This window comes from Neopsephotus bourkii, unplaced genomic scaffold (assembly GCF_033783945.1).
Source record: "Neopsephotus bourkii isolate Nb327-2 ecotype Australia unplaced genomic scaffold, CSIRO-AGI_Nbou_v1 NB_1288, whole genome shotgun sequence".
Taxonomy (NCBI): Eukaryota; Metazoa; Chordata; class Aves; order Psittaciformes; family Psittacidae; genus Neopsephotus; species Neopsephotus bourkii.
In genome coordinates this window covers 361,829-388,634 of record NW_026901772.1, presented here as the reverse complement: position 1 = coordinate 388,634, position 26,806 = coordinate 361,829, and the positions used below count along the sequence as shown (strand labels likewise).

Sequence of the window (26,806 nt, the reverse complement as noted above, 5' to 3'; positions counted from 1 at the left end):
TGTGTGGGGAAGCAGGAACATCAGCCAGGAGGTAACAGCCCTGGAAACCTCCCTGCAATGGTGGATGAGCCAAGCTTTGTGACCCACAGCCCTTGTTAGGGCTGGTGCTCGGAAGCCTTCCCCAATCCAGCACCATGCCTCAGCATTTCTTCTCTAGACTGATAATGCCGACACACACAGCACTGTAGAGACGTGGGTGAAGGCAGGACCTCTGCACATGATCACAGAACAGACAAGGGACAGCAGTGTTTCCAAACACCCAGTTTCTCCCTTCATGCTCACCTCACTGGCTTCTTTGGGAGAGGTTTTACCACCCTCTTCATTGGCACAGGCTTTGTCATTGCGCTGGTTCTGGAAGTCCAGAGAGGAGAAGCAGCAGCTCTTTCTGGGTGTGGAAAGACAAATAAGGGGAGAGTCTTGCAGGCTTCCCATCAGGCAGGACTCTCAGCTGTAGCCACCACCAAGAGAGCTGGAAGGACCTTGTGATGACACCTCTCCCTGTTTCGTGCTACTGCAGCATTCACTCACTGTCTCTTCATGCTCATGGGCAGGAGGCTGTCCAGCAATGGAAACCCTGTGTTCTCCCAGAGTTTCCTATCCTCTGCTCATGGTAGCCAAAGGCTGACTAGTCACAGGAGGGGATTAACATCACACCAAACTCACTGTCACAGATACTGTCCTTCATCTGCTAATCCAGCACCTGCTCTGGCTGGTGGACATGAGGCAAGAACTGGCTCCACATGGGAGGCTGGTTTGGAGGCCTCCAGAGGGTCCTTGCCACTAGTATTTTTACGATGCACTCACCATTCACTTTTGCCTTTCTCAGCTCCTTTCGGTCTGGATGGATCTCTGGGATGGACAGAATGGAGCCCTCACCGATGGCAGCAACTTTGTCCTCTAGGGAAATCAAAAAGCCCCTCTGAGAGTTGTTTTCCTTCTAAGGAAAGGAAGAAAAACAGCACTCAAGGTTCCTTTTAAGGGAATCAGTTGCCTTGTGTAGCTTCTGTGTTAACATCATGTCCTTGTCATTTGAGAAGCACCAGTACAGGTATGCACAATGCTTTTAGCTCATCTGCTTCCAGAGATTCCTAAGTTTCTTCCAAGGAAAAAGACCTGCCCTTACCTCCCATGTGTCCTGACTTTTCTAGCTTCTCAGTGCTGGTCAGGACCTTGCTGGTGATAGATTCCAGGATGGACTCTATGTCCTTGGTGTCATCTTTGTACTCTAAGGTAGGGTCTGGGGAATATATGGGTGAAGTAGGGCATCTCTCCAGCATCAAGGCCTGGTTCTCCATGAAGATGTCAGGCTCTGACAATGGCAGCGAAAGGGCAGCCAGAGAGGCATCATCCACAGCAGCAAGACACAGCAAGTCCTCTGGCTCTGAGACGAAGTAGTTCACCACTGTGGCCAGGTCAGAGCTCAGATTCTTCTCATTGTCTGTCCCCTCTGTAACAAGAAAGGGTTGGAAAGCTGCTCTGCATGCTGGCACAGAGACACTTGGCAAAAATGGTTATTAATAATTATAGAGACTCCTTTGCCTTTCACCTACCCTTTCCCTCTCAGGATCTAAAGGACTGTAGCCACAATAATGCAGTGAAACTCCCTCCCCTCAGGCAGGGTGGGATGCTGAGGCCAAGAAGGATTACATTCCCTTTCCATGGCCATTCATCTCCCATCACCTCCCTCCATGCTGCACCACATGTGCAGGCTCTAAGCACAGCCCCCTTCTTTGATACGCTGAGGGGTGTCATTTCTATCTTGCCAAGATACAAGTCCTGCTATGAGCCAAATAAAGCAAAGCCAAAACTCAACACAAGACTACAGGGAGGGGAGAAAGGGAGAGGATTTAAGCTCTGAGTGCATGGTGTAGCCCATTCCTTGCAGCCTCACCGTGCTCCTGGCACTGGGATGCTGGCTGTAGGGACCACATAGGAGCAGGGAGCGAGGCAGGGAAATGGTTGTCCCTACCTGTGATGTGTTCTAGGACTTCCAGCAGCTCCTCGCTGTCTGAGGGGACCTCTGTGATGCTTGCCTTGGAATCTGCAGCATGGATGTCAGCTGTGTCCCCTGGGGTATCTGGGAAGATGAGGCTTAGTCAGTGAGGAAAGTGGGTTTGAGGAAGGGGAGCCCAAAATACAAGAATCTGCAGCTTTAAATGTCTCGCCAAGAGGGCAGTTTATAAGACTGAGACATCTCATATCCACATAGGATTTGGTGATTTTAGAGAATCTCACCCAAAACTGCCTCCCAGATCAGGGCCTTTTTGGCCAGACGTAGGCTGGAGTGCCAGGCTTTCCCCAGAGCATGACACTGACATCCCAGGCTAACCCTGACTCCTTTACAGACCTGGAAGTCCTATAAAGGGTAAATCCCAGAGCAACCCAGTTTCATCTCACAGCTGACCCAGCTTTGGACTTGAGACCTCTTGAAGTCCCTTCCAGCCTCAATTATCCTGTTTTTTTTTGTGTCCTGGGAAATGTCAGCATTTTGGTTTTTAATTCCAGCTCTGTCTTTTCTTGGTCCTCAAGTCGTACTCCTCCTGCCCTGCGGATGCTCCAGATCCTGAACAATCCCAAGGTGCTGGTACACTCACCATCCACAGCCACATCCTCCAGTGCCTCCTGTTGATCCTGGCCTGGTAAGTGGGTTTCCTTTGGGGGTAGCTGATCCTGGTCTGGAAAGTGGATTTCCTCTGGGGATAGCTGGTTTTGGTCTGGTGAATGGATTTCCTCTGGGGATAGCTGATCCTGGTCTGCTAAGTGGATTTCCTCTGAAGGTAGCAGAGGCTTCACCTCTCCAACGCTGTCCCACTTCCCTAGACCCAATGGGGAGATATGTTTCATTTCAGAAAGTTTCCTAGAGACCTGGAAAACACAGTTCTGGCTTGTGAAGGGGACAGAAGACACCTTAAATCATCTGCTTGCTGCAGCAGGAAGCACTTTGCTCATTCCTGGATTTATTACCAGAGATCAGTTTATAGGATGTATTAATGGGCTCCAAGAAGAGGAAGCACTTCAGTGCTTTCAGAAGTAAAAGTAGCATCAAAAGGAGCCCTGGCCCAAAGTGCTGCTGCAGGAGCTGTGTCTATGGGGTGGGTTGAGGGCTGTCCCCATTAGCTGGAAACCTCCATGGGGGAAATTTCCCCTGGGGATCTCCATCCCCCGTGGGAGATGATCAGAAAACAGCCCAGAAAGGTGCCCAAGCCCGTACAGACATCACCATCTAGTGGTCCTTAACACCAACAGCCTCAAAGCAGCCCAAAACGTGCAGGTTCAGCAGGGTTGGAGCTATTGCTGCTTGCGAATGTAGCTGAGGGCAACCACTGCCTTCACCACTCACCCCAGGAGGTACCTCTGGTTGCTCACGCTTCTTTATGCTGCCCAACAGTGACACAGCCCTGGGTTTCTGGGATAAAGCCACTCCAGGAGCTGCTCTTCATGGTCCTGCAAGGAGCCCTGCTCACTGGCATCAAGGGGCAGTGAACTTGAGCTAAACAGGGATCTTGCCTTGTCCCACGGCTCAATGGGAAATGAGGATCTGCTGCCTGAACCGCACACATGGCATCACTCTGGTTTCTCTATCATCGATGTGGGACAAAGGATTTCAGAGGAGCAAACACAGTTGAAATGGATGAGGAGAAGCAGAGTTACCTTCTCGCTCCAGCACGGCCTCATCCTGCTTTCCTCCCACCTCACTGTACTGCCTCACGCTCACGCTGGACATTTTCTTCCTACTAAGGGAGCAGACAAGGAGCAAGTGTGAGATGTCCTTCTGTCTTAGGGACCCAGATCACCCTTAGAGAGCCTCAAGGGTGGGACTGGCTCAACCTGAGATGGTCCCTTCATTACCTGTCCTGGGTTGTGACAGCTGTCCTAGGGATGCTGGGGGCTCTGGGCTGTGATGCATGGGAAATGCTCCCCTTGATATTGCTGGCCACTGGGACTTGCTGCTGCGGCTGGTCCTGGCTTTCACTTGTTGTCTTCTGTTTCTTCTTGTTCTTTATCTTGTTCTTCTTGTTCCATAGCGGCCATTTAGTTGGTAACAGATTGAAGGAAGAGGGGGTCTGGGGGCAGGTACATCCACACCATCAAACACTGCCTGAGCATATGCTGAGCCCAGGGAGGGGGATGAGAGGGACCCATCAGCCTCTATCTGGGGGGCCTCTGGAGGGTCCCCAGCTCCTGTGCAGGAGGAGTCCACCCCAGGCTGGGCCACATCAGGATGCTCAGATCAGATCCATCTCCAGACCAAATCCTTGTCTGTGCTTTCAGGATAATATACAGACATACAGCCCCTGGCCTGACCCAGCTGCATCCCTGGGGATGAGGGCTGTGTGTGTGGGTGATGGGCACATAGTTTTGGGGTGCAGGCATCCTTCCAAAACAGCTCATGTGGATGTGTGTGGGGCCCCGTGCTGCCCACCCTCACCTGTGTTGCCTTTTGTTCTCCTGACACATTCTTTCTGCGTGTCACCCGCCTCGGTGGATAACTCTCAACCATCAACAGCAAGCAGCATTGGCCAGAGTCTCTGCAACATTGACAACATTCTCCATCACCCTTCCCTGAAGCCCTGCAGCTTTTCTGCCTTTTGGACAAGCAGGGAACATAAGGAGACTGAAACACAGGCAAATGTGGGCTCCTTCCATTCAGGGAGGCACCCCCTCACTCACGTAGACGCCCCAGTGGATTTCGACGTCCTTCTGGATATGGAGGTCCTGCTGGATGCGGGTTTCTTGCTCAGTAAGGATTTCTCGCTGCATTTGGAAGTCCTGCTGGAGATCTTGCCGTGATTGTGGACATCAGCCAGTGTGGGGCCTGATGGGGCTTCTGAGCACACAGATGCATCCTGACTATCCTGAATTTCTGTTAAGCTATCTTGTGGTGCCTGTGGCAGGGCCTCAGTGGCTACAGGCTCATGGGAATCCAATGGCTTGCTGGAATCCATCCCCTCCTCAACCCAGCCCTGTAGTAACAGGGACTTCAACCCTGTTCTGGTCCCCTGCAGCACCTTGTGTTCTGATGTCACAGAGCGCCTGGTAGGCAACATTCCGAGGCTCAGCTGTGCACCACCTGCAAGCTGTTATAGGGTGTGATGGGGCACAGTGGGATACCTGGGGCACAGGGAGGCACAGGGATGGGGACAACAACCTACCCATAGCCCTGCACAGGCTGGATGCATCCCATGGGAGGGACTGGGCTCAGTGGGTGCAGTTCCCAGAGTGGGTGACTGCTCTGTACCCCAGGGTGACCCACAAGCTCTGCAGCATCATGGAGAGGGGACCCAAACCAAGCGCTGCTTCAGGGCAAACACAGAGGAATGGGGTGAAACCCCTGCACTGCAAACTCCCTCTCCACTCAGCCAGCCAGCTCGGTGGTCTCATCCTGCTCCTTTGTGTTGTAGCCTTGAGCATCCCTTTGCCTTCCCCTCAGCCCACCCTGCAGTTGAAGCGCTTCTCCTGGGGGTAAATCCAACCCAATCCAACTCCAAAGCACAGTTGGGTGCTGGGACGCCCTCTTCAACCCCGAGTGCAGCCGCGGGCACCGAGTGCTGCCCTGAACCCTGTGGTCCAGGGTGCGGGGCTGAGGGGGGGAGCAGAGAACCAGGCAAAACGCTGCTTTGAAGAGTGGCCGCTGGGTGTCCCCGCAGCCCCGTGCCCAGCTTTCATAGAGCCACCACAGCATCACAGCCTGGTTTGGGCTAAAGGGACCTTAAAGTTCCTCCAGCTCCAACCCCTGCCACAGGCAGGGTCCCCTTCCACTGGAGCTGCTTGCCCCAAGTCCCTGTGTCCAACCTGGCCTTGAACACTGCCAGGGATGGGGCAGCCACAGCTTCTCTGGGCACCCTGTGCCAGCGCCTCAGCACCCTCACAGGGAAGAGCTTCTGCCTAAGAGCTCAGCTCAGTCTCCCCTTGGGCAGGTTAAAGCCATTAAATTACAGCAAGGAATAAAGAAAGCAACCCCCCCCCCCAAACAACCACTGGAAGGAAATGTTGACCACCACCTGAATGTGTTCTCTGAAGGGCTGGAATTACCCCTAGGAACAAACTCATTTCAAGCATTACTAAGCATTCAAGCATTACTAAGAGCAGCATTTCCCTCTTCCAAAAGCCATTCTCATACACTCAGCAGGCAGGTGGTGATGCTGCCCTCCTCCACCATTCACCCTGGGTGGAAACACTTAGCGCATCTTTGGATTCACTTAGCCCATAATAAGTGAAACAAAAAGGAGCCTTACAGGAGGCTTTGCTCTCCCCAGGAGCCACAATTCACCCTCACCCTGCTTTGTTTGACATCTTTTATTGTATGGATGGTTATTTCCATGGTGTGAATCACTGCTGCTCTGGTGCTGCCCATCCAACCCCTGCCCCTGCTCCTACACAGCCAGGGAGCAGGGACACGGCCACCACCAGCTCAGGCAATTGGGGCCCTCGGGACTAGCCCCACACCAGGCACTGATGCAATTTTAGTGCAATCAAAGGGGATGAAGCTACCCCTTAGAGCCCCTGTGCTCTCCCTGGGGTAGGGCAGCAAGCACTGTTACAGCAAACTCTGCTATCAGGACATTGCTTTGTTTTTCCCAACAGGACAACAGCTCCAGGCAGCAGGACACGACCTGAATGGTGCCTGCTCCTCTAGAACCAGAAAACCAAGCTTGGTGCAGTTACACAGCCCAAAAAGCACAGCAAAGGAAGAAAGGTGGCCAGGCTCAGGGGTAACGGGCAGCACAGTGTTCCTGAGGCTGCTGCCTGTGCATCTGTGTGCGTTGTGGAATGGAGACAGTGGAGGGGGACATGGGGAGCTCAGCACCAGCCCAGGGGCTGCAGCTGGAACCAGCACAGCTGATGCTACATAGGGTTGGCCAATGGTGGAACATGAAAGGAAGGGCACCACGATGCTGGGGCGCTGCTTTACAGCATCCTGGGCCAGAGTATTGCCTGAAAGACAGGGCTGATGGGTTGCTTGAGCAGTGTCCTCAGTCCACAAAGCCAAGGGATGGCTCCTGTACCCAAGAGGTCCACATCTGTCCAGTGCACGAAAAGATGCTCGGAGCAGGCAGAGCTTCACCAGGAGGAGATGACAGCTCAGCACTTGGTTTGAGCATCTGCTCTTGAAATCCACCTGGCCCAATGAGCACCAAAGGGTTAACAAACTGGCCAGGCAGACAAAGTCCCGTTTCTCCATGTTCAGTGTATGGAGGGGCCGCCGGCTCCTGCGGGGCGACCCACCGAGGTAAGGACGAGAGGTTTGCCATGGAAAGCACATCCCTGCAGTTACAGGGCTCTGGAGGCAGTCGAGGGGTTGTTAAATTACACACAGACATTCACACACACACAAACACACTTGAGCTCTTCTGTAAACTGGACTCCAACAGAGCACACAGGGTGATCCCATGGCAGCGCTGGATGCGGCATCCTCAGTTCCCGCGGTACGTGATGTTGGTGAAGGTAGATGTAGCCTCCTTATATAAAGGGTTGTGGCCCTGGAAGAAGAAGGAGAAGTAGAAAGAACATCATCATTTTGTGCTTGGCATCAGCATTCATTCTACTTTACAGCTGGGAAAACTGAGGCACCAGGTCAGCATTGAGTGGTTGACCCATATCTTCTCCACTCAAAGCTTCAGCCCATGAGGTTTCATGGGAGAGCAGGGAGAAGCTGCTGTGGAGGAGGAAAAAGGCAGCAGGAGCTCCTGAGAGAATCACCCCATGCCTCTCCATCCCTTCCCTCTGGGGAGAGGAGGAAGTGAGGGACAAGCACTGGTGCTATCCCAGCCCTTGTGCTCTGGGTGCCTCAGTTCTTCCAGTATCCCATGGCAGGAGGGACTTTCTGCCTTGCTCACAGGATGGAAGCACTGGTGTGGGCAATGAGTAAGAGGGTCACGCTGGTGACAATGCTTGGGATAAGCCGGAGGTGGGAAAATCATGTGGGACATGTGCTATCACCCATACACATCCTCTGGGACCACATTGGAAGGGGTGTCCAGGTTGGGCAGTGTCACCCTGAGTCCTTCGCGCTTCATAGGGGGATGGAGCAAGCTGGTCCCTAAGGACCATGCCCTGGGACCACAGACAGCAACTGGGCTCTTATGCTGGGAGCACTGGGATCCAGGGACTCCCGACCCACTGGTCCTCACCGTGTCCCACTTGGCCCTGGCCTTCTCCTCCTCGAAACGGGCGAACTCCCGGCGGTCGTGGATGGTGATGAGGAGCTTCCAGATGAGCAGAGCAGCGAGGCCGATGAGCAGGATGGCGCCCGTCACCGAGAGCAGGACCACCAGGACATCCGGCCCCTTCGGGCAGTCTGGAGGAGGGAGAAGGGCAGGGTTGGAGAGGCTGAGCTCTGGGGCTGCCTGGCCATAGGTACATGGAGCTGCTCTGGACTTAGGAGGGCTTCATCCTGCTCTGTTAGACAGCAGGAGCCTCCCTCCTTGAGCACAGCAGGTTCTGCATAGGAGGATCCCATCCATGGGATGCACGTGCTGAGAACCTCAAGCTCCTCTCTGTAGGGTGGGCTGCAGCCCTGCTGAGGGCTGCTTCCATGGCCCTGCTTTGGAAGGATATCCAACCCCCAGATAAGACCCTGAGGTCTCTGGAGACCCCAGGGATGCTCTGCTGTATCCCAGCCCTGGCTAATAGGAGCCAGCTCCTATCTGCTTCTCAAGTAGCATCACCCCATGGAGCGAGAAGCAGGATGAGGGCAGTGGGAAGGTTTAGCCCCCATCCTTGGCCTCAGTGCAGGGTGTGAAATAACCAAGAAGAGGTGGGGAAACATGAGACAGAGGCAGGAAATCACACCCTGTGGCATGGAGCAGGGAACAAAGCAGCTCTTTAACCTCCCTCACAGCCCCTGAACCTGGCTGGGGTGGGAGGTACAACAGGCACTCAAAGCATAGATTCAATAGGTTGGAAAAGAGCTTTAGGATCAAGGCCGATCTCCCCACTTAGCACAGAAACCCAGCACTGCTCCCTCTGCATCCCTCCAGCTGGCTCTTACCGGGCTCCTCGATAACGTAGAGGATGGACTTGCCGCTGGAGTCCTCATAGTACTGGAACCGCATCACGCAGTCGTTCTCATCCTTGTAGGTGCAGTTCACAGCATCCTTGCCCCTGTCAACTGTCACAGTGAGAGGTTCAGAGCCCCCCAGGTTAGGGGGCTGCCCATGGGGAGGGGGAATGGGTGGTGGACGCAGCCTCCCCCATTCCCACTCTTCAGGACAGGGGCTGGGGCTCTCTCTTACTGAGCTCCTGCACGGTCTCGATCTCATCGCGGCACATGCGGCTGCAGGACTGCTGCTCCACCAGCGTCCCCCGCTCAAACTTCTTGCACTCCACGCACTCCCTGAGGGAGAGGAGAGCAGAGAGGAGCCGTGAGCTCCCCCGTGCTCACACCTTGCACCTCAGGCAGCAGAAATCACTGCAGCCCCAACCCAGCCAGGCTGCTGGGTGTGAGAGCTCCTGCTGCCACTGCTGCTGGCTCACTGGTGGGATACCATGGATGGTTTGGGTTGGAAGGGACCTCAAAGCTCCTCCACCTCCAACCCCTGCCACAGGCAGGGACACCAAGCCATCCCAAGCACTGCCAGGGATGGGTTCTGTTCAGCCTGGAGAAGCTGTGTGGAGACCTCAGAGCAGCTTCCAGTGTCTTAAGGATGCTGGAAAGGGGCCTTCATCAGGTACTGGAGTGATAGGACAAGGGGTGATGGGTTTGAACTGAAACAGGGGAAGTTCAGGTTAGATCTAAGGCAGAAGCTCTTCCCTGTGAGGGTGCTGAGGCGCTGGCACAGGGTGCCCAGAGAAGCTGTGGCTGCCCCATCCCTGGCAGTGTTCAAGGCCAGGTTGGCTTGGAGCAAGCTGCTCCAGTGGAAGATCTCTCTTCAGGTCCTTTCCAACCCAATCCATCCCCATGACCCACCCCAGCTCTGCCCTTGCTCACTTTTTGATGGTGCAGGCGTCCGGGCACGTGGGGCACTTCTCGCAGGTGTCTCCATAGGAGCCGGGCTGGGTGCAGTCACACTTGCCGCAGACGCAGGAGCCGTGGCCGCTGCACACCAGCCCGGTGCTGGACATGCACGTGTCCGTGCGCGTGGTGCAGTTGCAGTAGTCACCGGTCCAGTCCGGGTCGCACAGGCAGTCCCCGCAGCTGCACAGCCCATGGCCTGGGGACAAGCCAGAGGCCATCAGGACCCTTGAGCATCCCCATAGACCCCAATAGCAATCACCCAGGTGGGGCTGTTGGCATGGCAGGGCCCAAGATAACCCCTTTCTACTGTCCATGGGGTGGGACACAGCTCACATCAAACCTTTGCTGCAACCCCAATGCTCCTCTTATTCTACCCAAACAACCAACGCTGCCAGCAGCAGCAGCTGGAGATGCTCAATCAGATCCAGCTCTGAGTTAGTCAAGCTTGGCTTTGGCTTTTAATTTCAGATTGAGTCAGGTTAAACCCCCCAATCCTGCTTTATTCCCAGTCCCAGACCAGGCAGCAGAAGCTGAATGCTGAGAAAAGCCCAACAAGCTCTGCACTCTCAGACTGGCTTAATCAGACAGACAGACATGCTCAAACCCTGCCAAAGCCTGGGGCTATTTGCACTGTGGTTTGATTACAGCTCAAAGACACAGTAAGGGATGGGAATGCCATGGAGCCAGCACACGCTGGCCTGTCCCAAGCCCTGAGTGCACTGGGGCATGTCAGGAATGCTGCTCCCAGCAGGAGATAGGCCAGGAATGATCCTCACCACGGCCTGTGGGACAAAGGCATAAGAAATCAATGCGCAACCCCGTGAATGAGGACCTGTGGCTGAGTCACAGGAAAGCAGTGGCACACCGGGTGGCAACGTATGGAAACATAGAACCATAGAACAGTTAGGGTTGGAAAGAACCTTAAGATCATCCAGTCCCAACACCCCTGCCATGGGCAGGGGCACCTCACACTAAACCATGGCACCCAAGGCTCCGTCCAACCTGGCCTTGAACACTGCCTGGGATGGAGCATTCACAACCTCCCTGGGCACCCATTCCAGTGCCTCACCACCCTAACAGGAAAGAATTTCCTCCTTATATCCAATCTAAACTTCCCCTGTTTAAGTGTGAACCCATTACCCCTTGTCCTATCACTCCAGTCCCTAATGAAGACCCCCTCCCCACCATCCCTATAGGCCCCCTTCAGATACTGGAAGGCTGCTCTGAGGTCTCCACGCAGCCTTCTCTTCTCCAGTGGCTCAGTGGGGTGGGATGGATGCCAGCAGGGTCAGCCAGAGCAGGTTAATGAACAGCTCAGCCAGGCTGGGGCAGAGCATCAGCAGCGCTTGGGCAAACAGGCAGTGAGTGGTTGTGCAAACAGGTGGCAGGAACAGGTGCCCGGGGACACAGGGGCACCGACTGTGCAGGGTGAGGGAAAGCCCAGTGTTTCTGCCTGTGTTAACAGCAGGCTGATAAGGTAAAGCATCAGTCCCACTGACACTGGGCTGAGGGGCAGGTGAGGTCCCCAGAACTCCATCTGGGGACATACAGAGTGAGGCTGGGAACAGGGAAAGGGGTGGCTGCCCCCTCCTCATTCCTCCTTGAACCACTTTTGGGATGTCCCACAGTTTCATGCCCCAGTCTCGGGCACTGCCACTCCTCTTGCATCCGCTGAGAGGATGGGGTAGAGCCTGGGGGTTCACTCAGAGCTCCAGTGCTTACTGGAGAAGTGGATGGGAGAAACCCTCTATGGGGAAGAGGCACACCAGGACATCTGAAACCACTGCTGGGACGGGTGTCCTACAGAGAGGGACTCCTTCCCCAGTGCCTGGCGCAGGAGGAGAACCCAAGGACCTGATTCTGTCTCCCCAGTGAGGAGAGAAGCAGCAGCCAGGGCTGGAGCAGGGCAGTCTGGTAGCACATGGAAGAGAGGAGAGGAGATGCTGCAAGGCCAGCGAGGGAGAGGATTCCCTTCCCCAGTGCTTTTGCCAACAGGGAGTCCTCAAGACCTGAGTGGAGGATAAATGCCTCTCTCCATCCCTCTCCCTCCACCCTGGGGTTTCCTCCCACAGAACAATACCTCTGATGTGTTGGGTGCTGTGATTCAAGCAGGGTCCCTGCCCTGCACACCCCTGGGTGCCCACCAGCCCCCTTGATGGGAGTTCTGAGTCTAAGCGAGGACTGAGGTCTGATTTTAAAGCCTGTAACCCAGGCATAGGAGGTGACCCCAGCTGCCAAAAAGGGAGTAATCCCTCTGGCATTGCTTCAGACCCAGGGCTGGTCATGGAATGGTTTGGGTTGGAATGGACCTTAAAGCTCCTCCAGCTCCAACCCCCTGCCACAGGCAGGGACACCTTCCACTAGAGCAGCTTGCTCCAAGCCCCTGTCTCCAACCTGGCCTTGAACACTGCCAGGGATGGGGCAGCCATCCCCTCAGCACCCTCATAGGGAAGAACTTCTTCCTGATGTCTCATCTGAATCTCCCCTGAATAAATCTGAACCCATCACCCCTAGTCCTATCGCTATTCCCTTGTATTGTGGTCCAGGCAGAGCCATTGCTGAGCAACAAGCCAGCGGCGGGGACAATGCATGGGACACCCCCCCAAACTGCTGGTGCCACCTTTCCTCATGACCTTGGGCGCCGTGAGCACCTTGATCCGCTCCCTGCCCATCACTCACCCGAGCACATCTGCCCCTTGAAGCGCACGCAGGAGAAGTCATCGCACTCGCAGTACTTGCCCGTCACCTTCCCGAAGTCGCTGCTGTGGCACACGCACTGCCCGCAGATGCACTCCCCGCGCTGGCTGCAGAGGGGCTGGCCCGCCCGGGGGCTGCAGTTGTCCTGCTGCGAGGGGTTGTACTCCTCCTCCGAGCACTCGCAGTGCGAGCCCAGGCGCCCGGCGTTGCAGCGGCACACGCCGCACTCCAGGGTGCCGTTGCCTCCGCTGCAGGAGGAGCTGTTGGCCTCCGCTTGGCTCTCGCAGGAGCAGTCGCAGTCGAAGTTCACCACCACGGTCAGATTGTCCTTGAAGCCCACGGGTTTGATGGTGAAGGACTTCTCCCGCTCCCGCGGGCATCCCCGTACCTTGGCCTCGATGCTGAAGCTCACCTGGAGGGCGAAGGGGAGCATTAGGCCATCAGTACCATCAGCACTGTGCTGTGGTACCCAAGCTTAGGGAGCCCAGGAATGGGACCCACCACATTCCGTTGGGCTTTTCAGGGCTGTCCCAACATGGTTTGGGCGTGTCACAGTAACCAGACTGAATCCCATTCACTGCACCCAGCAGCCTGGCCTGAGCTATTGAACTATAGTGTTTGCATCCAGCAGACTCAGTAAAGCATCTTCATCCTTGCTGGACCCCTCTTTCCACTGGAAAGATCCCCGTATTACCAGGGAGGTGGTGGGGCAAGGAGATGGTGGTGGTGGAAAGCATCAAGCTCTACACGGAGGGGGAGAAAAACCAAGTCCATAAACAGGATCCTCACCGTGTCCCCAATCTTGAGCCCTACACAAGACTTGAGCCCAGGGATGACCTCGTCGTTGAGGCAGGTGGCATTGAAGGCCAGGGACAGCTCTTCAGGGAGGTCACGCACCTCCAGTTCCACCTTGGAGCGGATTTTCTAGGTGAGGAGAGAGAAGGGTTGAAGGTGACAGCAGAGGCTGGGCAGGGACCAGCCCCTGGGATGGGGCTCCCCTTCCACCACGGTGCTCCCATGCACACGGGAAGGGAGCCAAGAGCTTTGAGTCTTTCTCAGGACTTGGCTACATCATTCCCCATTGGGAAATGCCTTCGAGGATGGGAAGGGGCAGGCAGTGACCACAGTGACCTCCCTTCCCCAGCATTCCCGCACGCACGGGTGGAGGCAGATGCTCACAGCTGGCCCAGGAAGGATGCTCAGGGCTGGGGGAGCTGCCAACTCTGTGTGGGCTGTTTGCAGTGTGAAGCAGTGGCTATTTTGGGAGGGAGAGAGCTGTGTGGGGCCATCACGTTGCACACTCACCCCATAGGAGTCCACTATGAGCTGCAAGACGTTGCTGGAGTCTCTGGACAAGGTGCCCACGGTTGTGCCTGGGATCAGCTCACTGTAGTTCTGCAGGAATATCATAAGCATGGGTTGCATGTAACTTAGCCAAACCTGTCTGGGCACATGGGAGCTTCCCTATGAGCTTTGATAGGACAGGAGACCTCCAAGCTATATGGGGCCACCCATGGCCAGCTGCAAAGGATGCTCCTTGGGACTCACCACCCCCCTAAGAAGGTGGCTTTGCACAGGGGCTGTTACCTGGTAGAGGCCAACCACTGTATCTGTCACAGCAAAGATCAAGTTGATGTTCTTCTGGGAGAGCTTCTCAGTCATCAGGCCCAGAGAGGGATAGTCCTGGGGAGGAGGAGAGGCTGTACCCAAAGAACATGTACCCCCAACCACCCTGGTCCTCATCATGCTCTCCAGCCATGGCTGGATCACCTCTGCCATCCCATGGGGTTCTTCAATAGGGTCTCCACAACCCCATCGTGGAGGTTGGGATTTACCAGTGTGGTGGAGGCAGAGTAGAAATTGTCCTTGTCAATGTGGCACTGGGCATCATTGGGCTGCACGATGCCGGCCAGCCTGCCATCCAGCGCGATGTGGGTCTTGGCATCCGTGGTGAAGACGAGGAGATGGGAAGCATCATTCCTCCAGCCAATTTTCTCCTGTAGTGAAAGACAGCTCCTGGTTATGCAGCAGCCCTGTGTGCCAGCACCCTGCCGCTGCCTTTGCATGCCCCAGGTCATAGATATGGGCTGCAATCCCTCCCATTCCCAGCGAAATCAAGGTGGAGGCACAAGGTGGATGTCCCTTTTGGGCTGGTTACTGCAGGGCTGACATGGGATCATTATGCCCCATCCCTGGCAGTGTTCAAGGCCAGGTTGGACGGGGCTTGGGGCAAGCTGCTCTAGTGGAAGGTGTCCCTGCCCATGGAAGGGGATTGGAATTGGATGAACTTTATGGTCCCTCCTAACCCAAATCATTCCATGATTCTGTGATAATCAGTTCCCAGGTACCTGATCTCCTCCTCTCTCCTCCCAGGACCATGTAAGGGCCCTGCTCTTCCCTTGCCTTGGCTGTTGGTCTAGAAACATTCAGGTTGAATGCTCATCCTCTGCAGATGTGAGCCACACAGCAGCACCACAGGGTTTATGTTCCTTACCTGGTGGGCTTGGATGGCCTCTGCCAACCCACCAGGGCCAACCCAATGAGCATCTCCCAAGCCCCAGCCAGGCCTTCTTGCCCCTTACATCGCACACGGTGGCCTGGATGATGGCATCGAAGCCACCCTCGGGCGCGTCGCGGTTCCTTGAGACACTCTGCTTCCGCACCTCCTCGTTGAAGCGGGTCACCTCATCCGTGAGCGACAGGACGTGCTTGTACCCAAACATGGGCAGGCAGGTTTCCCCGATCCTGCAGGGCATCAGGCGGGGCATGAGGATCAGATCCCACCTCCCATGGGCCCATCCAGGATGCTTGGAGGGACCCAACCACCCCAAGAGCCCAAGGACACAGCCAGAGGCTGGTGAAGCAACCACATGTCCTAGAGAAGGGCTCCGTCCTGCTGGAAGTTTTAGAAGCCACTTTCTTACTCATAGCAAGGGTTGATGATGGCTTCTGGAGGGGAGATGTACATGTAGGGGGAAATGGGCTTGTCCACAAAGGCTCCAAAGCCGATGCGTAGGTTGCTGGTGAGCTTGCGCATCTCACTGGCCAGCTTTGTGCCCAGGTTCTGGATGTTCCTCAGATCGTCCTTCATGGAGTTGGACAGGTCCATCAGGTAGTAGATGTCCACGGGGTAGTCTTCCACTTGACGCACTTGGACACGGAAGATCTGGGAATCATCTGTAATGTGACAGGGAGTGAGAGATCCTCTCCTAGGAGGAGGAGGGGGGGATCACTGCAGGACTAGGGAGAAAAATCAACCTATGGGGTCAGCAGGAACCCAAGGAGACGGTTTAAAGCTTCTGGGAGGAGAACATCACACTGGTACACGAAGGGGCAAAGCCCTTTGGGCAGGGTGCTTGCACAAGAGATAATGGTGTGCACCTTGGACATGGCAAACGTGCTTACAGGTCCTGTTCTCCAAACCTCCTGCCCAGAGCTGACCCCCACAAGCTGCATGAACAGCATGACCAACACGCACTGGATGGAGTGAGTGAAAGACCCAGCGTGTGGATACAGGGAATACCAGGGCACTGTATGGCTGCTTCAGACTTCCCTGAGCAACCAAGAACTCCAAGCATCTCCCAAGGCCTTCCCCATCCCTGTTCCCTCCTTCTTGGCTCCTTCCAGCTCTTCCATGTCGTCACCACACAGTCAGGGGGCCCAACTTAGGGCTCAGAGAGCATCTGTTTCTCCTTGTAGAGCTAAAACCAGGACTCTGAGCTTGTGGGCCATGGGCTACTTAAACCCTTTAACATTTGGTCTTGATTCATGAGTGGAGGCCAATGACTCATGCCAAGCCTTGGTTGGACAGAGGTCAACTGGGGTTTTCTTGTACTGCCTCCAAGAAACAGGGACTTCAGCACTGCACACTATCTGTTCCTCTCCAGAGCACCACAACTACCTGCCTCCTGCCAAATATACCTATAAGGGCCACTTAGCAGCTACATGTCCCCATCACATGGGGTCACTTCAGACACACAGGACATACAGGGTGAGGACTCTTGTCTGGAAGGCCCAAGAATGTGCAATCAGCCACCAATATCTGGGCTTTAATGAGCACAAGGGGCCAAAATTGTTTCTGCTGAGACTGGAAGAGTCATCCATGAATGGATGGCAGGGAATGGGCTGCACATGGGACAGAGCACAGTGATGGTACCACTTGCTCCACATCCCCAAACTGGTTTTGTGACCCTAGGAGAATGATTCCTGTTAGTTCTGCCTCCTGCTTGGCATCACTTGGAGCTCCTCCATGCTGGCAAACGACCATCACAGTTAATTGTCTCCAGCCTGTCTGAAACAAGCCTAGGGAATCACAGGGACCTGTTGGCAACCCAACCCTTCCAGCTGCTCTACAGCTTGTTAGACATGAGCTGACCTCCACCAAAGCATTTAGAGTACAGCAGCAGAGGCCAAGGTCTAAATGGCTCGATAAAATAAGTCCATGTGTTGTTGAAGTTGGTGTATCCCATCCTGCCCATTGGGATATGTCAGGGTTGAGCCAGGAGACTCATCAGCTTGCAGACAGCCCGGCTGCCCAGCAGGGATGCTCCTGGAGGGTTTGGTGCAGCTCCCAGCTTGGCGTTGCCCCCCATGGACACAAGAGTTGGTGAGGCAGTGATGGCTCACTCATCACTTGAGTCCTTTGAGTTATTCCCACTGCATCCCCCCTTCCCACGGCAGTTGGAGGCTCTCACCTGGCCGCAGGTTCAGCCGTATTCTTTGGGGGCTCATCTGGGTGGTGATGGAGCTCCCTGAGCCCTTGTCACTGAGGGGTCTGGCCTCCAGGATGGTCACGCTGCTGCTGGGGGACTCGATGTAGTCGTGCCCGCAGCCATTCTCCAGGAGGTTGGTGAGCAGGTCACAGCGAGGGGACCCTTGTGCCAAGACCTGTGGGAAAGGCCCATGGTCAGGAGCCAGGCTCCTCCAGGAACCCCCATGGTTACAGCACAAAGAGGGCCCCCTTTTCCACTGGAGAGCTCCTTTAGCACACCTAGTGCAGGAGACCAGGATAAGAGGTGCTTTGGGGCACGGTGCCTCTGCTCAAGGGAGATGCTGCACAAGTCCTGCAGGGGTTCAGGGCAGGTTTTGGTCTGTTGTGCTCTGGTGGAGCCCAGCAACCCCTGCCAAGGAGTGAGGGAGAACAGATCCCTGCCAAGCGCACTCCCAACTGCTGGCAGATGGAGCCCCAGGTTTGGATTTGGCCAAGCTAAAAGGAAAGCCCCTTTACGTGGGATAGCCAGAAGACGGTGAGGAGGGATGTGAACATGGCAGGGGATGAGGATCAGAGGCTGGGACTTTATTATATCCTCAGCCATGGCAAAACACGACCCACCTTTTCCCACTTTAATCTACTGTGCCTTTAGAAACCCATCTGTTTCAGCCCTGATCCCTGCTGCGGGGAGCCCATTGCATGAAGTGATGCTCAGTTCCTGTGCAAGAACACTTCAGGCTTATCTGGAGCTCTCCAGCTTCCTGCAGGATGGAGCCAGCCAGGAGAAAGGAGAACCAAAAAAGGAGTGAAAGAGCAAAAAGGGCTGTGGTAGAAGCCATCAAGGGCCGGAAGCCCAACGTGTGGAGTCACCATGGGGTCTGGCCTTGTCCCTCTTTCCTAGAAAGCTCTGGCTCCTCGCCCTTATCACAGCACATTCAGAAGGGCTCCGCTCGCTTTAGCTTCTCACGGAGACAGATATGGGAGGAATTTCTTTCCCAGCCCAACGCTGCCAAGAGGCTCCCTCCCCTCCATCTCCTTCCCACAGCCCAAGCTCTCCTACATTCAAAGTCTACAGCAGATGACCAGCACAGCCTTTCCCTGTAGTAAAGTGGCACAAGTCCTGCTGGGGCTGGTTCAGCTGGATCCTAACTGCAGCCTCCCAGTGCTGGCGAGTTTCCCCATGCAGGACATCATCCGAGGCTGCCTGAACCCTGGAATGAATGTGTGTGTTTTATGCTGGCCAAGAGCCCTCTGGAAACAGTGTGGAGTGATGGCCAGAGAATACATCAGCAAATTCATCAGCAGACATGTTCCTGCAGCCTCCTGCTCCCGCTCTCACTGCCTGGCCAGCACACTGCTGCCCAAGAGGACAGCTCATCCCTCTCATTTTAGCTGCCTTGAACCCACCCAACCCCACAGGGCTCCCTGCTGCGGGAAGAGGTGCCTGGTTTACGCCACATCCCATCCATCACCACTTACATTCCTGTCCCAGGTGGAGAAATCACTGGAAAAGCATGAGGGTAAAGGCAGGCTGGGCTCTTGGGTGATACCTGGAGATGCTGGGAAACTCCCAGGCCACACAGCACCTTATGGGATTAACAACATCATTCCAGCTTTGAGAGTCCCATGGAGATGCTATTTAACCCCTTACCCTGGAGCCCTAAATATGATGATGGATCCAGGACTCACAGGAGCCTCCCCAGCAACAAAACTACTGCAAAAGGCAAAGGAAAAAGCCACTGTAGCACTAAAGGAGCACTTGATGATATGGTTTGTCGCCTGCATCCCTTGTGAGTGAAGGCAGGACCAGGCAGGGTACTGGCAGAGCCAGCTCCATTCCCAAGCTCCCAGCACAGGCAGCTGTGGGAATTCCTGCATCCCCAGGACATCTCCATTTTCATGCCCAAGGCAACCACATAGAGCATCAGCTCTGTGCAGGAGAGAACCCAAAGCAGAGAGGCCACAGCAGATTAAGCTAAAACCTTCCAGCAGCTTCTCTAGAACAAACCCCTGGTCCACCTTTGCCTCCCCTGTTCCTCCAAGGCAACCAGAGGGGGTGAGGCACTGGAAGATGTGTCCCAACAACCTCCCAAACGATTTTAAAGCCACATCTCGGTGTTACAGGTTGGCTGCCATTTCCCAATGGAAAAGGGAAGCGGATCTGTTGGTAAAAAGCAGTCAAACTTCCTGAAAACTGAATAAAACTCAATTCCCTCTGCATCAGCCTCAAGAAACCACAATGAAAACCTTCTCTTGTCCAAAGGCAGGCTGGAGCAGCAGATAAGGGCTGCTTGGGGAGGCCATGTGGGTGGGAAAGGAGCAGAAGGAGCACAAATAAGGACACTTCCCCTTTAAAAAACAGAGGGATGGGGGGAGGGGGGGGGCACAGTATCAGAGACCTCCCCACCCCTGGGAAATTAAACAAACCCACGCAGAGAGCCCTCATGCGCTCTGTTCAGCCAATGCGGTCCAGATGTTGGAGGCAGAGCCCGGCTCTCCGGGGGCCGGCTGCTGGCGGCTCCCTCGCTGCTCGTCACGTCCATGAGCAGCCATGGAAAGATTTCCTTTTTTGGGAACCTTTGCTGATGCGGAGGAAAAACCGAGCCCCGAGCATCACCGCTCCCAGGAGCAAACCCAACCCCATTCCTGCTCCGGAGCTGGGAGCGAGGCTCCTTATCACACCCCTTGCTGGAGGCAAGATGGGGCACAAGCATCTTCACTCGCACCAAGAGCCGATGGGCACAGCGAGCAGAGGCATTCCCTCCACACTGAGCCCAGAGCATCGGGCCATGCAGGCACAACCCAGCAGCGTTTTCCAGCTGGGATTGCTTCCCCCCAGGTCCCGCTGGCACAATCTCAGCCGGGGGAAGCGGGGCTTTCATGGGTGGGGAAGCAGAAAGGAAGAAAAGCTTTGCCAAAGGAGGAGGTTTCATCACCTCTCCCCGTCCCAGCCTCTCCTCTGCCCTGGGGCTGCTGCTCCATCCAGTTGTGAAACTCCCTCCCATTACCTTCTGATGGACTAACCCCAGGGCAGCATTTTTGAAGGGGAACGTGGCAAATCATGGGGGCTCTCACCTACCCAAACAGAGCCACGACTCAGCTCTCACATCCTCTTTAGCCCAAACCCAGGCACTTTGTCTTCCTTTCCCCTTCTTTCCAACAACAAAAGGCTCTTAAACCCAAATCCTAGCTTCTAATCAGTGATTTCCCTTCTTCCCCCCAGCCTCCTTTCCTTTTCCAGCCCTTACAGCAATTAAGCTCCTTTAGCCTTAGTAAAGTGCTTAGTAAAACACTTTAGCCTTAGTGCTTTACAAGGGGTTATCAAGGAAACCAAAAGTAAACGAAGTTTGAAATGTACTTTTCCTAACAAAGTGAATTTCCAGTGGGAACACCAGCATCTCCCAGCCAGCTCCTGCCAATGCACTCAGATAAGGGACAGGTTTTCAGAGCAAGGCAGGAGAGGGCATCCCAAGCTGTGGTCTGAGCCGGATGCCACCAATAAACACGTTTAGACACGGTGGGAACAGATGGAGACCGAGGTTGCGGCTGTAACACGGGGAGCAGCGCCCATCCCAAAGGCTCATCCCTTCCTCCACATCCCTGCCTTACCTCGGCAGAGCACCAGGCACAGAGGGGGCTCACAGCCAGGCACTGCTTGCAGGAGTTCACCCCGCGGGTGGTGCAGATGTTACCCCCTGAAACAGGAAAACAACGCAGTTACATCCTGCATCCACATGGGTGCTGAAGTGTCAGTGCTCAGCCAGGCCCCCATCCCACCAGAGCTCTGCTCTAATCCTTTTCCTATCCCCCAAACCCCAGGAGCTGCCTCCATGCTCCTTTTATAACCTTGGTGCCAGCTGGGCTTCATCCTGCCTGGGATTGAGCATCATTTCCCACCTGCCAGCTCCTTAAAGGGTCCCTGCTTCCATCCTTTCAGTGCTGCATGTGTTGGAGTGAGGGGCATCTCCCCTTGTGCCTCCCTGCTCATGTTTTGGGGTACAGGGGTGAATTCCCAAGGGCACAATGTGGTACCTGCATCCCTGCCAGCGGCTGGGGAGCTGCTGCCTCTTCCCATCACCCCTGACCCAGTGTCGTCGGTGCCTTCTTGTGCACACACTAAACTCAGCAGCTGCTCTTGGCCCAGGTTCAGACACAGGGAAAGGAGGGGAGGGAAAGGGCAGGAGTCCAGGAATGTGCTGGTAACCAGTTGTGGTTGTGCCGATTCCCTGGGCAAAGGTTGGGCTCTGTTGGTGGAAGGGGCAAGGGAGACTTTGGGTGATGCTGGCACCAGTCCTGCAAGCCGGGGGGGGATTGAAGGGACCCCAAATGACAGCAGGAGCCCTGGGCAGCTCCAGTGCCTGCAGTGGCAGAGGCAGAACCATGGGGCTCTGTGGTTCCTGCTGTCAACGGCTGATGTGGCTGCGGTGGCATCACCCTTCCTCCTGGAGCACAAGCATCTTAGGGCTTGGTTATGGGAATGCTGCAGCCTGGGGAGCCCAGGAGCATGGAGCGGTGACTGCTGGGGTCTCCCCTTTGCCCCGTGTCCTCTTGTCCCTGCCCAGGGCTTTCCCAATGTTTCTGAGCACAGGAAATGCAACACAAAGCAGAGAGGAAATGGTGAAACGGTGTCGTCAGGTCCCTGGGCAGAACCACAGTGACGGCAGCGCGTGTTCATGCCCCTTGGCACGCAGCCTGGGCCTCATGTGTGTGCTCATCGTGTGTGCACACATGTCGCACCTATGTGCATCTGCATGAGGTGGTGTCACAGGCTGAGCTGGACACGTTGTGGCTGCTTGGGGATGTGCCCCATGGCCATGCCACCTCCCTGCTTGTCCCACACAGGGTGACTACATTTAAAGGCTAAACCCCAATTGCCCTGCTCAGCACCAGCTTCAGGGTGGCATCCATAGGGACACTCTGCAGCATATGAGGAGGGGCAGGATTATACATTTAGCATTGCCTAAAGGAGCAACATGTTGCTCCGAGGACATGCAGGGATGCAGAAGCAGCATCACACCCTTGAGCAGACAGGATATGAAGCTGGGGCTTGGTATGAGGAAGGCAAAGGGCTCTTAGCACTGCCAGCTCCTGCTGTGTGTGGAATCCCTCCTGCCTTGCCAAGCAGTGGTGGCTGCAGCCCAAGCCCATGTGCCTTGGATTTGGGCTATGCCCTGGAATTGCCCTTAGGGACAAGCTCAGAGGATGAACCACCAGCAGTGCTCCTGACCTCCTTTACTTAATGCCAGTGTGGGGTTTGTTCCCTCAGGGGTGGGTTTGAGCTTGGCCTAGGGTGGGATGCACTGGTCCATGTCCTCTCTTGAGCAGGTTTCCCCTGTGACTTGAGCCGAGTGCCTCAGTTTCCCCTGTGCAGCGTTAACCCTGGGCTGCACTGAAACATGAAGTGAGGATCTCCAAGCTTGGGTCTGCCTCCACTTCTCCTGCTGTGAAACCTGAGCTCTGGGGATAACGAGCCCCAGGTCTGTCCCTTTGGGCTGGAGAGCTCCTCTGCTCCCCAGCAGTCGGTATGCATTACCTCCTGCCTGTGTGCAGCCTCTGGGCTCAGTGCTTTCCTTCCCACCCCACAGCACAGGGGTCCTTGATCTGGTGCTCCCCTCTCATGCTGAGGATGTAGCCCCAGTGAAGCTGCACATGGGGTTAGATGGGGCTGCAGCCCAGAGGGTCCTGCAGGAGGGATGCTGCTATGCCTGAAGCTGCATCCACATCATGTCACCATGTCGTTGCTGCTTTGACCAGGGGGTCACTTCCTACCCCCAGACTCATGCAGCCCTCTGGTCCCCATGGGCTCCATTGCCCATGACTGAGACACATGCCCAGGGATGGAGGACCCTTCCCCAACCTGGGAACCTGGCCTCTGGGAAGGGGCCAAAATGCCCCAGTGCCAGTGGTGTTAGCACTGTTCTCACCATCCAGATGTGGCTGTTCCTGCTGTGAACAGGCAGCCTCAGCCTCTCACTGTGCAGAAATGTCTCTGCTTTGGCCTTTCCAGCTCTGCCTGTGTGAGGGAAGTGGGGAATGGGGACCTGGGATGGTGTAGGAGCAACAGCACAGGCAAAGGAGGGAGGAGGAGGATGCTGCATCCTGAGCCCACTCCAGGTTTGGTTGTAGAACTTCCCAAGCAGCGCTTCCCAGGCTCAGGACACCGCCTGGATGCAAGACCCAGCACAGCTTTTTGGGATTTGATTTTCCCAGCCATAAAACCTCATGACCCCAAGTGCTGTGAAAGCGGTTGGTCTCTCACAATGATCTGATCCTAAAGACTCAGGCTTTGAAAACAGAAAGAAATCCTAGCACATAAATACAGGGAAATGGGAGATGAACTGGGCAGCATGGGAACTGCTGGGGCAGCGATGTGGGATGATGCACTCGAAAAACCCCAGACGTCTGTGGCTCAGCATCACCCTTCCCCGGCTGGAGGAGCTTACTCAGCCCCCAAGCTGCACTCCAAGTAACCTCGACGCACCGCAGGAGCCAGGCACATGCTTTGTTTTTCCTCCCTCTGCCAAATGGAGCAAGAAAATGCCCACAGAAAACCTGATAATGATATTTTAGAGAACTCGATAAGGACACAGCGCATCCGGACATCCTGCTTGATGCAGCGATCGGGGCTTAGGCTCTGCCAATGGCATCCCGGGGCTCTGGCTTTTCTCTGACCCTCTCCCTGTCTGCAAGCATCATCCCAGGGAAGGAACAGCCCAAACAGAGCTCAGCTTCTTACAAGCACCGGTACACAGGACCAAAGAGATCACCCGTACAGCCCCAAACTGCAGCTCTATAGTCTCAATGGGCTGTTATCCTAGGTCCTGTATTGATGACAGGGATCAGGTAGGTCAGAGCCTCAGGCTGTTCCTGGGAATTCACCAAAGTCTGGAATTCTTTAGACAGAACAACGTTGCCCAAAGAGCCTGGCCTCGAAAACAATGGGACCCATTTATAAACCAGGAGCTGAAAACACCAATTCACAGCTGCAGGATTTTCTCTGAGCCCCGGGAACACACCTGGGGAGGACAGAAAACGCTTTTCTCTGCTCTTCTCCATGCTCCAGACGCTGGAAATGTTAAAGCTACAAATTACCTCTGTCTGAAATCACCTCATCCTAACCCCCAGTTCTTAAAAGCACCAGAATAGAGAAAAGAGAACTCAAGACATAAACGCACCCCCTGCCTTTAAACCAACCCGGCCACAGCGCCCAACCTGCCCCGCAAACTCTTCGTTGTGCATTTAGGAAGGACGGAGCCCAAGTCACACCCTGGTCCTCCCATTACAAACCCTTACCCGGAGCCAAACACAGCGGAGGTACAGAACACAAACTTGCCGCACCCAGCGTGGAAATAACTCCCAAACCACGTCCCGATCCTACAACACCTTTGGGGAACCCGCCTGGCGCCGACCCCTCCAAGACCCAACCGGTCTGAGCAGCTTCAGGCTGCCCGCTGCCCCCTCGGAGCGCTTTTCCCAGGGAGAAAGTGCTGGGATTTGGGGCGATTTGGGCCGCACAATCTCGGAATGACCCGGCTCGAAGCGCTCCCAAACCTACCCCAGGCGCCAGCAGCGCAGAGCGCGATGATCCCCAGAGCCACGCTGAGCTTTCCCATCTCCTCCTGCAAGCCCCGAGCGCGGGGGGCTGCCTGGACCGGCCCCACCGTGAGCGATGGGGAGCAGCTCGGGAGGCTTGGAGCAGCCCAGGAGATGAATCATGGGGCTGGGTGTGTGACACACGGCGAGCGGGGCCGGCCGGAGGGAGGAAGCGGCGCTGGCTCGTCACTCACTGGGGAGCCGCTCTGTGCCCCCCCCCGCGCTGCCGGCACCTCCTCATGCTTGGCTTTGCTTTGCTTCGCTTTGCTCCGTCAAGGACCTACTAAACGCTGGCAGTGAGAGCTCACAGCGCCGGTGACCTCCAGCCCTGGGGCTGGTAACAGGCTCTTTCCCATAGGCTCTTTTGCCTGGGTTTAACTCCTTGCAAAACCTTGCTCCCTCCTTCCTTTCGTTAACTCTTGCGGGAAAGGCAGCGCTGAGTCCCAGGCTTGAACGGGAGGTGAAGGTGTGGGTTCTCAGCTCCCGAACGGTGCAAGTGGGGCTGCTGCTGCTCGAACAGGGAGCTGAGTGAGATCCGAGCCTGGTGAGAGCAGCAGTTTGGGTGTAAACCTGGCCGTCACCACGGCAGGGAAGTTCGGACCTCATTTTCCTCTCGCTTGTATTGGTTTCCCCCTCTGTGTCCTCAGAACTTGCTCTTGTACTGAGCAAGGAGAGGGATTGTCCCCCCTGAAACAGCAGAGCTGTTTGTGGGTGCCTCCGGGGGGGGGTGGTGTTGATAAACTCTTGTTTAACTTGGAGGTGGGGAAACTGAGGCACTCAAGGTACGGCTGGGATGCAAATGAGAGAGAAGGGCTGCTTTCCCGGAGCCCAAGGATGCTCCCACCATGCATCGGGTTGGGAACAGTAATGGCCGAACTCTGGAGCAAGATGGGCCAACACACAGGACCATCAGGCATCAGAAACAGAGCTGATGTGTGTGTCTGATGGTGCTGGATGTGATGTGAGGGTCCTGTATGAGAGCCACAGCCCCACGTTCCCCCCCTACGAGAGGGGATGGTGCCTGGGAGGGTGAGAGCTGGGGACTCAGCCTCAGGAGCTGGGGATTTGGCTTTAAAAGTTGTTTCTGTGCCTCTTTTCTTCCCCACTCACCCCCATTCTCCCTCCGGGAGCTGCTGCCCTCCCGCGGCTGCGGGGGATCGTTTTCCACCTGATCCAACTGCATCCCAAGGGCTTATTGATGGGGATTTGGTAAAGAGCACCAGGAGAAGCCCACCGACCCTCCTGCAGCGTCCGAAAGTGCTGCTCCTTGGCTGGGACATCAATACAAACCCCAGAGCTTTCTGAGGGGCTCTTGGTCGTGCCCTGCTCATAGAATCCCAGACTGGTTTGGGTTGGATGGGAGCTTAAAGCTCCTCCAGCTCCAACCCCTGCCACAGGCAGGGACCCCTTCCACTGGAGCAGCTTGCTCCAAGCCCCTGTGTCCAACCTGGCCTTGAGCACTGCCAGGGATGGGGCAGCCACAGCTTCTCTGGGCACCCTGTGCCAGCGCCTCAGCACCCTCACAGGGAAGAGCTTCTGCCTAAGAGCTCAGCTCAGTCTCCCCTCGGGCAGGTTCAAGCCATTCCCCTTGGCCTGTCCCTACAGGCCCTTGTCCCAAGCCCCTCTCCAGGTTTCCTGCAGCCCCTTTAGGCACTGGAGCTGCTCTAAGGTCTCCCCTTCAGGAGCCTTCTCTTCTCCAGGCTGCCCCAGCCCAGCTCTCTCAGCCTGGCTCCAGAGCAGAGCTGCTCCAGCCCTCGCAGCATCTCCATGGCCTCCTCTGGGACCCCAGAGCCATCTCCCACTGCAGATCCCATTGGGTACTTTTAGTGCATCCCAGTTCCTGCTTT

At 55.6% G+C, this 26,806-nt stretch overlaps 2 protein-coding genes across 3 annotated transcripts; both read right to left on the bottom strand.

Annotated features, from left to right (window-relative positions):
• Positions 1-926: 926 nt before the first annotated feature.
• LOC133218850 (uncharacterized) lies at positions 927-3,995 on the bottom strand. Its single transcript, XM_061365662.1, has 4 exons — positions 3,850-3,995; positions 3,652-3,734; positions 2,595-2,816; positions 927-1,447 (listed from the first exon to the last, which is right to left on the bottom strand). The coding sequence occupies exons 2-4, from the start codon at positions 3,722-3,724 to the stop codon at positions 1,089-1,091; spliced, it is 654 nt and encodes a 217-aa protein (XP_061221646.1). The 5' UTR covers positions 3,725-3,734; positions 3,850-3,995; the 3' UTR covers positions 927-1,088.
• A 2,289-nt stretch (positions 3,996-6,284) lies between these two features.
• On the bottom strand, positions 6,285-25,241 carry ITGB3 (integrin subunit beta 3). 2 transcript variants are annotated; one of them, XM_061365640.1, is made up of 15 exons: positions 24,922-25,241; positions 20,976-21,061; positions 17,350-17,542; positions 15,580-15,832; positions 15,238-15,400; positions 14,491-14,652; positions 14,243-14,338; positions 13,961-14,050; positions 13,445-13,579; positions 12,638-13,067; positions 9,932-10,154; positions 9,237-9,337; positions 8,993-9,112; positions 8,133-8,299; positions 6,285-7,481 (listed from the first exon to the last, which is right to left on the bottom strand). In XM_061365640.1, exons 1-15 carry the CDS (start codon positions 24,977-24,979, stop codon positions 7,416-7,418), a joined length of 2,343 nt encoding a protein of 780 aa, XP_061221624.1. In that variant the 5' UTR covers positions 24,980-25,241; the 3' UTR covers positions 6,285-7,415. The 2 variants fall into 2 exon arrangements, with proteins under 2 accessions (XP_061221624.1, XP_061221625.1); XM_061365641.1 differs by lacking the exon at positions 24,922-25,241 and adding an exon at positions 21,264-22,293.
• Between the last annotated feature and the right edge of the window lie 1,565 nt (positions 25,242-26,806).

Coding starts and splice junctions, on each gene's coding strand:
- ITGB3 (XM_061365641.1), bottom strand. CDS start 22,041: ATGAACACGCGCTGCCGTCACTGTGGTTCTGCCCAGGGACCTGACGAC. Junction 10,155..12,637: donor CAAGGGGCAGATGTGCTCGG/GTGAGTGATGGG, acceptor GCTTGTCCCCAG/GCCATGGGCTGTGCAGCTGC. Junction 9,338..9,931: donor GACGCCTGCACCATCAAAAA/GTGAGCAAGGGC, acceptor CCTCTCCCTCAG/GGAGTGCGTGGAGTGCAAGA.
- LOC133218850 (XM_061365662.1), bottom strand. CDS start 3,724: ATGTCCAGCGTGAGCGTGAGGCAGTACAGTGAGGTGGGAGGAAAGCAG. Junction 2,817..3,651: donor GGCCGTGCTGGAGCGAGAAG/GTAACTCTGCTT, acceptor CATTGGGTCTAG/GGAAGTGGGACAGCGTTGGA. Junction 1,448..2,594: donor GGAGGATGTGGCTGTGGATG/GTGAGTGTACCA, acceptor TTCTTGTTACAG/AGGGGACAGACAATGAGAAG.